At 35.2% G+C, this 8,617-nt stretch overlaps 1 protein-coding gene across 1 annotated transcript; it reads right to left on the bottom strand.

Moving 5' to 3' along the window:
• Positions 1–1,969: 1,969 nt before the first annotated feature.
• LOC142984357 (uncharacterized) lies at positions 1,970–5,201 on the bottom strand. Its single transcript, XM_076131912.1, has 3 exons — positions 5,196–5,201; positions 2,566–2,792; positions 1,970–2,217 (listed from the first exon to the last, which is right to left on the bottom strand). The coding sequence occupies exons 1-3, from the start codon at positions 5,199–5,201 to the stop codon at positions 2,013–2,015; spliced, it is 438 nt and encodes a 145-aa protein (XP_075988027.1). The 3' UTR covers positions 1,970–2,012.
• Between the last annotated feature and the right edge of the window lie 3,416 nt (positions 5,202–8,617).

Below are 8,617 nucleotides of genomic sequence, written 5' to 3' on the forward strand. Positions count from 1 at the left end.
GATAGAAAATTGTCAGTAGTCTATGAAAAACTGTTTAACACCTTCGGGAACCAGCAAGCATTTTGGTGATCTTTTAAAAATTGCCTTAAAAAATAGAAAAGAGTAATTTGATAGAAAATTGTCAGTAGTCTATTTAGGGACTGTCTAAAAGCTTCAGAATTTTGGTACCCTTTTATAAATTGCCGTAGAAAAATTGGAAAGAGGGTATTCAAAGTAAAATAAACCGACATTTAAAACAAAGATCTCTTTATTAAATAACCCCACCGTCACTATAGTATCTATATAAGCAGACTGAGCAGCGCCTGCAGTACCATCACGACGAGCTGCAGCAGACCAGGCAGGAGTGCTCCGCCGATGCCCAGCAGCACGTCGTCCGTCACCTCCGTGATGGAGGAGATGAGGGTCGTGAGGAGACCTTGAAGGTTCACCAGCGAGCTTTATACGCTGCTCTTATAACTAACTGAACTGGGAGATGCTTTCATTGAAGCTGATTTATAAGTAACTTAACTGCTCTTAAGTAAAAACAATCGGCTATTGTTAAAGACAGAAGAAACTTTTAGAAATCGTTGTTTCTATATCAGAAAACACAATTACCACTAGAAAATAGCCAGAAATTGAGAATAAACATATAAAATTAGGAGAAAGTTGCCTTTTGAAACTGTCAAACGGCTCAGGAAATAGGTTAGTATCTTGATAATTTGATAGAAAATTGTCAGTAGTCTATTAGAGACTGTCTGGAAACTTCTGAATCTAGCAAGTATTTTAGTATTCTATTGTAAATTGCCGTAGAAAAAAGGGTTTTAAAAGTAAAATAAACCAACATTTAAAACAAAAATCTCTTTATTAAATACTCCTACTGTTACTATAGTATCTATATAAGCAGACTGAGCAGCGCCTGCAGTACCATCACGACGAGCTGCAGCAGACCAGGCAGGAGTGCTCCGCCGATGCCCAGCAGCACGTCGTCCGTCACCTCCGTGATGGAGGAGATGAGGGTCGTGAGGAGACCTTGAAGGTTCACCAGTGAGCTTCATACACTGCTCTTATGACTAACTTCATTGGGAGATACTTTCCTTGAAGCTGTGTTATAAGTAACTTAACTGCTCTTATATAAAAACAATCGACAATTTGTCAAACGGCTTTGGAAATAGGTTAGTATCTTGGTATTTTGGCAGATTTTTTTCTGTAGACTATTAGAGACTGTCTAATAGCCTCCGAAATCAGCAAGCATTATGGTACCATATAATGAATTGCCGTAGAAAAATTGGAAAGAGGGTTTTAAATATAATATAAAGTAACATTTTAAAACAAAAATCTCTTTATTAAATAACCCCACCGTCACTATAGTATCTATATAAGCAGACTGAGCAGTGCCTGCAGTACCATCACGACGAGCTGCAGCAGACCAGGCAGGAGTGCTCCGCCGATGCCCAGCAGCACGTCGTCCGTCACCTCCGTGATGGAGGAGATGAGGGTCGTGAGGAGACCTTGAAGGTTCACCAGCGAGCTTCATACACTGCTCTTATAACTATGCTCTTAACTTAACTAGAAGATACTTTTGTTGCTGAAGCGGTTATACTTTCGTAACCGGAGAGCTTTTAAAAGTAACTTAATTGCTTTTATAAGTAACTGAAGTGGGAGATACTTTCGTTGAAGCCATATTATAAGTAACTTAACAGCTCTTTTGTACAAAGGGATCAGCTATGGTGTTTGATTAGCCAGAAACTCTTAGAAACCGTTGTAGCTGTATCAGAAAACACAATATCCACCAGAAAAATAGGCAAAAACTGACAAAAACCATAGAAGCTTAGAAGGAAAAATAGGTAAGTATCTTGATAATTTAATAGAAAATTGTCCGTAGGCTATTAGGGACTGTCTGAAAACTTCAGATTTTAGCAAGTATTTTAGTATTCTGTTGTATTTTGCCGTAGAAAGAGGGTCTTAAAAGTAAAATAAACTATCATTTAAAACAAAAATCAATTTATTAAATAACCCCACCGTCACTATAGTATCTATATAAGCAGACTGAGCAGCGCCTGCAGTACCATCACGACGAGCTGCAGCAGACCAGGCAGGAGTGCTCCGCCGATGCCCAGCAGCACGTCGTCCGTCACCTCCGTGATGGAGGAGATGAGGGTCGTGAGGAGACCTTGAAGGTTCACCATGCTGGTGGATGGGGTGTTCGGGTTGGCGCCGATGGCATATTCTGGTAGAGACCTGGAGAGAGAATAGACGTTATAATGTGCCTTTAGATACTATTTGAGGTGTCTTCGATTGATATAAAAAAAAGATTTAAACAAGTCAATCGACACCTCCATAAGGTCATTATGGGTATGAGTTTAATAGATCTCTGAAATCAGACGTACGAACCTCGAAATATCATCCTGTGCGCGGTAACTTTTAAAATATACGACCATATGCTTTTATAAAACTCGTTAATTAAAAGTAATTTTACTATTTTGATTTCAGGGATCTATTAGAGTAAAAAATGGATTTTCGATAAAAACATGTTACGACCTTATGCGCTGAAAGGTGTCGAAATCAAATCACCATAAATTTCCTCACCTCAAGAAATTAACAATAGCCAACGCCTGCGAATACAGCTTGAGCAGCGAGGTCTCCAGCGCGCCCAGGTCTACAGGGATCATGCATGATATATTGGAAGGTAGGGTGTCGAAGATCGACAGTAGTGACAGCAACAGATTGTACACGTTGTTCAGCAGTGGGAGTAGGATGTTCACGAGGGGGTAGACTGCTGGCAGCTGGACATTAGCGTTCGCTGATACTGGGCTCTGGGAACAAATTCATGAGAAAATGTATCTATCTGGATTTTTTTATCTCTATACATATAGTTCTATAATATGAGTTGAGTCTAAACTACTGTTTTTTGTAATCAAAATTTTGCTTGTATTTTTTGTTTTTGTTAAAATGACTGTGTATGTTCCTTACTTTTTGTGTTATTTGTTATCTGAACAGTAGAAAATTTGTCAGTAAATATGTATGTATGAAACATCCTGAGAATTTTGTCTATTGAATACGTAAACTTATGTTTATATGTCAGTAAATTTATTTATAGTATATCAAGGGTAAACAAATAATTAAATTGAAATTTCACCAAACAGGAAAAATATTTTTTTTATGTATGGTCTTTTCTTTACTTAAGTTATTTATAAAATTATTGTTCTCTAGAAATAATACCTACTTAGTAAAACAGTCAGATGAATAATTATGTAAACGCTTACTAAGATAAGACAACTTTATGATAAAGATTTTGTCTCGTTAGATGCAAAAGATATCATAGAATTTTAACGTTAATAATATTTACTACTACTACTAATTAAATACATTTAATCAAAATAATAAATAAATAATAAATACTTACCGTAAATAAGAAAACACAAGCAAAAGCAAAAACAACCAAATTGATTTTGGACATTTTGAATAATTTAAATTTAACTAAAATATGTTTAAACTGTCTTAAAATAATATTTACAATATAGAACCTACGATAAATAACAGTATATATATAAAAAACTTACATAACTGTGTATTTCTAACTAAGTAAATATGTGATATGATATCTTTTATCATTCGTTACATAAAATTACTTAAGTTTTTTATTTTCGCAATAAATATGACATAATTATTACACCTGTTAGTCCTAGAAAGAATAGGCAGCTAACGCCTATTGTAGTCCTATGTGAAAAGTTAAGCCATCTAAAATCATCAGCCCAGCCTTTCTTCCAACTATGTTGGAGTCGGCTTCCAGTCTCACCGGATGCAGCTGAATACCAGTATTTTACATGGAGCGACTGCCTATCTGACCTACACAACATAGTTACCTGGGTTATACACGATACCCTTCGGTAAGACTGGTTGTCAGATATTCAAGCTTCTGACTACTGTTAACGACTGCCAAAGATATTTGAAAATGACAGCCGAGACCCACAATTTAACGTGCCGTCCAACAATGTAGCAATATTTCTCTTTTAGTTTTGTTAAAAAAATAATAATTCTTCTTACATCGATGTATTGTCTCATTCACATCCATACATCTTGTAATACAGAACCGCCGGATAAAAGTATTACAAACCTGACCTTTTTTAAAGGCGACCCTACCGAATATTTTAGCTAATTAATTGATGACTGATTGAATTGACTACTTAAATGTGAGCTTATGCTTTCTCACCTGTTTTCCAGACGTCCGTTTTCCGGTTTTTCCAAGGACACCAAATTATTAATTAAGTTAGTTATTCAGTAAGTTCTTATAAAATCTGTAGAATTTGCTTGAAAGAATAAACGTTCATACATCTATCCAAACTATCTTTTGCTATTGTAGACATACACGTAATTTTTATTCTAGAGTTGCTGGGGTCAATATCTATTCAAAATTTCATCTCCAAAAAAAGCTATTTGTATGCTAAATTTCATCCAAATCCGTCTGGTAGTTCTTGCGTCAAACAACAATAATATTCATACAAACTAACATTTATAGTAGCTTATCGCCACGACTTCATCCCGGTAAAAAGATTTCCCGAGTAATAAAGTCCTATAATAATATGTTAATTCAGGCTTTTAACTATTTGTGTGCTAAATTTCATTGAAAACCGTGTAGTAGTTTTTCGTGAAAAACTTACAAATATACATACATCCATCCATTCTCATAAACTTCCACATTTATTATATTAAGTAGGATAAGATATTAAGGATAATTAAATGTAAAAGATGCATGGTCTCAAAACTAGTAAAAATATTACCAAATTTAGAAACATTCTTTACTCGTAGATAACAAAAATTCTGTAAATCAACAATTGATAATAATATAACAATTACATAAAGAAATGAAGTAATACATTGCACATAGATAACAGGTGCATATAAATACTAAATATTATTTTATTTTACACATAACTTATTTAGATTTTAACTTATAGTATTTTATTTTATTTGTGGAAAAATGCGTCCTGTTTTGATTGTCCTTGTGGCTTGTGTCGCTTTCCAGGTTAGTAGATTTACGAATTATTTATATATTTATTTATATATTTTGGGGTAAAAATGTAAAATAACTTAGTACTTTCAAAAAGTGTTTTTAGGGAACACTACACTGTTTTTTTTTCTTTATGGGAAAATCGGGGGACCGCAGAAATTTCACGCGCATTTAAAAAAAAAGCTTATTTTACTGAAGGTACATTTACCTTCATTTGTGTACAAACTGTCAGTATATAAGCGTTGATTTAAACTCTCTATATAACCTTTCTCGTACCTCAAAGACAATTTTACAAAAACAATAAGTGGAATTGGTTGAGCCGTTTTTGAGCTTTGCTCTTAGCAAGACATTTATATTTATATATAGGGAAGATTAACTCATTAGGTTCCATTGTATTAATAATCTTCTTCTCCACAGATCCACCAAACCGAAGCCATGATCCCAGCCTACTCCGTCTCAGCACTCCGTCTAGCCTTCGACGAGATAGCCACAGTCCTACCAGTAGCCAACCAGCTCGCTTGCCTCCTCATCCCCTTCTTGATCAACTTGATCAACAATTTGAACAACTTATCAAATATTGTTCAAAATCTGACGCCAGCTTTGCTGCCATATTTCGGCTGTACATTACCTCTTTTATATGCTACTCTTACAGATTTAGCGTCCGTGTTATTCTTGTATATAAGTGTGTTAATTTCGCTTTTCCGATCAAATGTGCTCGCAGCTCCCGGTCTGTTGCTCGGTTTGGTTTCACAAGTGCTCAATTTAGTGCTCAATTTGCTCAGTGGTTTGAGCGATGGCACCGGTTTGTTGAGCAGTTTGATCAAGTTGATCACTAGTATTGTTGTTGAGTTGGAAAAATTGTTAATTTAAGTTTGTTGAATAAATTGTTTATTTATAATGTTGTTGTTTTATTTTTTGTTTAACATTGTTCTACCTATTAGTAAGTTGTTAAGGTAATCCTGCGCATATGATGGTGTCTTATGCCCTGTGTTTGATTACCAGGTCTGCTATACTCAGGCCGTTACCAACGTGCGAACTACGTCATAATCAGACGAATCATACGAATGTGACCATGGGGCTATCACGTATCTTAGTTGACGGCTATTTAAAGCCACTATGCTGTGCATTGTTTTCTTCCTTAGATTACAGTGATTAACACGTTACGTTAAAGCAGCAATGTACTGAATAGTGACCATCAATTTGACGTACACTAGTTGTCAACTGAGATACGTGATAAGCTCGCTGGTGTAAGTGCGAGCGAGAGACTCCGATAAAATGACATGACTTAGTTCGCATGTTTGAAATAGCCCGAGTATAGTTACTTTCTTTTACATCAAAGATTATGTTAATGCATCTTATTACTGGGAAAAATCTATAAGACTTTTGCTGCATGAAAAATTCTTATTATACGGAAAACAACTATAAGAATTTCATATGCACAATTTTTAAATGCATAAACTGAAAAATCAGAAAAAAATGGACTTTTTCGGGACTTGATCCCAAGATCTGAATAAGGTAATCGCCTTACTTCCTATGCACCACAAAGACACAAATACAATCAAAACAGACACACATTTTCAAAAGCATTACTTCGCACAAACAAACCTCCTAAAAAAGGAAATGAAATTATAACATTTAAATATATCGTGTGTTTTTTCCTTAAATGGCTGAAACCCGCTCGTGTACACACCGCTTGCTCCAGGGGTCCGACATAACAATAACTTGGATTCATGTTTTCCTATAAAGGTTAGTACAGACTAGATGCGTTTGGTGGTGGCTGCCGCGCGTTTAAGGAGACTGGGAGACGCGCGTTTAGTTTCTTACATGACGAATTTTGGTAAATTTTGGTTTGGTTTAAAAATATTTTTTTATTTCTAATTTTGAAGTGCGTTGCGGGGGACGCTATGAAAAAAAACTGATCTAAATATATAAAATTTCAAGTTATTAATCAATATAATTGTACTGTTGAATTTGATTGAAAAATGAAAATGAAAAAAGGAGAAAGTCAAAATTTACGTTAAAATTTTAAAGAGATTTCTTGTTTGATTTAATGTTATATTCGCTAGATTCCAGTTTTGAGGTTATTAAGGTATAATATAATAGTATGTAATTTGCTAAAGTAAATTGGGCTAATCAAATCTTGTTAGATTAAATGTATTTCCTTTAAATCTCAGTGTATAAACAAAAAAAGTGCAATAACTTCAGATAACTCAACGTAAGTTTTTCTAAACAAAAATATACATGTTCTATCAACCCGCTTAAAAAACGCCCAATAACCTAATCTACACTACCCTTTGCACACTGTTAGCAAACAAAATTGCCAACATACGAGGGAACATAAAGGAACTGATAAACGTTGTCAAACGTGCGACCCTTCAGCGAATGGTGCTTCAGAACAAATTATATAGAATAGATTTAAATGGAGGTCGTAGCCAGGTGAAGAGTGCTTATTTGTTATTGTAGTCAACAACTGAAAAGAACTAACAAATATCCTGTATTACAAGGTTTATGGATGTGAATGAAGCGTGACTTGATGTTTCTTGGTCTCTGCCTACCCCTACGGCGAGAAGATGAAATTATGGGAAAAAGGTGTATATGTTACTGTAAAAGCCCGAACGGTGGTAAATCCTAAGATTTTCCGGTACAACCTAAGATTTACCAACTCGCAATGGTAAAAGTCCGAACAATTATTTTATTTCGAACTTTTACCTATATTCACTTGATGATATCGAGATGTCGCCGGAGCCCCGCTTTGCGGGGCTCCTCCTTCTGGGTGGTTAAAAAAAAATAACCACGAAGGCTAAGGTGGGAGCGAGCGAAGCGAAGCTCCCACCTTAGCCTTCTAACCTAACCTACCCATGTCGCTATGCCCAAAACTCCTTCTTTATAACTATGTCACAGTATATAATTGTACCGTGAAATAGTTATAAACATAGTTATGAAGGAGGATTTTTTTATATATCGTAACATAGTTTTTAAACTCTGGCTTGTTCGGACTTTTACCATTGAGAGTTGGTAAATCTTAGGTTTTACCGGAAAATCTTAGGTTTTACCACAGTTCGGGCTTTTACAGTAACATATATATATTACTAGCTGACTCGCGCAACTTCGCTTGCGTCACATAAGAGAGAATGGGTCGACATTTTTCCCGTTTTTGTAACATTTTTTACTGGTACTCTGCTCCTATTGGTCGTAGCGTAATGATAAATAGCCTATAGCCTTCCTCGATAAATGGGCTATCAAACACTGAAGAATTTTTCAAATCGGGCCAGTAGTTACTGAGATTAGAGCGTTCAAACAAACAAACAAACTCTTCAGCTTTATAATATAAGTACATTATGGCGCATAAATTGGAGGTCTTGCGTTCGATTTCTTTAAATTTACACTTCAAATACTAACAGGTCTACCCCATGGGAAAAAGGTGTGATCTAATGTTTGTATGTGTGAACTAGTAGTGTAAACATGTGTATACATAAAGTTGTGTATTTCAGGCGTGAAGTTTTGCGACCTTAATTTGACTAAATGGTTCTTTTGATAAATGTCTAATAATAATGATAATCCAAGATTCAAATGTTATTGTAATGATATTTTTATGATAATGACCTGGGTTTGGTGTTTATCAACAAATAC

Source organism: Anticarsia gemmatalis, chromosome 27, assembly GCF_050436995.1.
Source record: "Anticarsia gemmatalis isolate Benzon Research Colony breed Stoneville strain chromosome 27, ilAntGemm2 primary, whole genome shotgun sequence".
NCBI classification, from domain to species: domain Eukaryota; kingdom Metazoa; phylum Arthropoda; class Insecta; order Lepidoptera; family Erebidae; genus Anticarsia; species Anticarsia gemmatalis.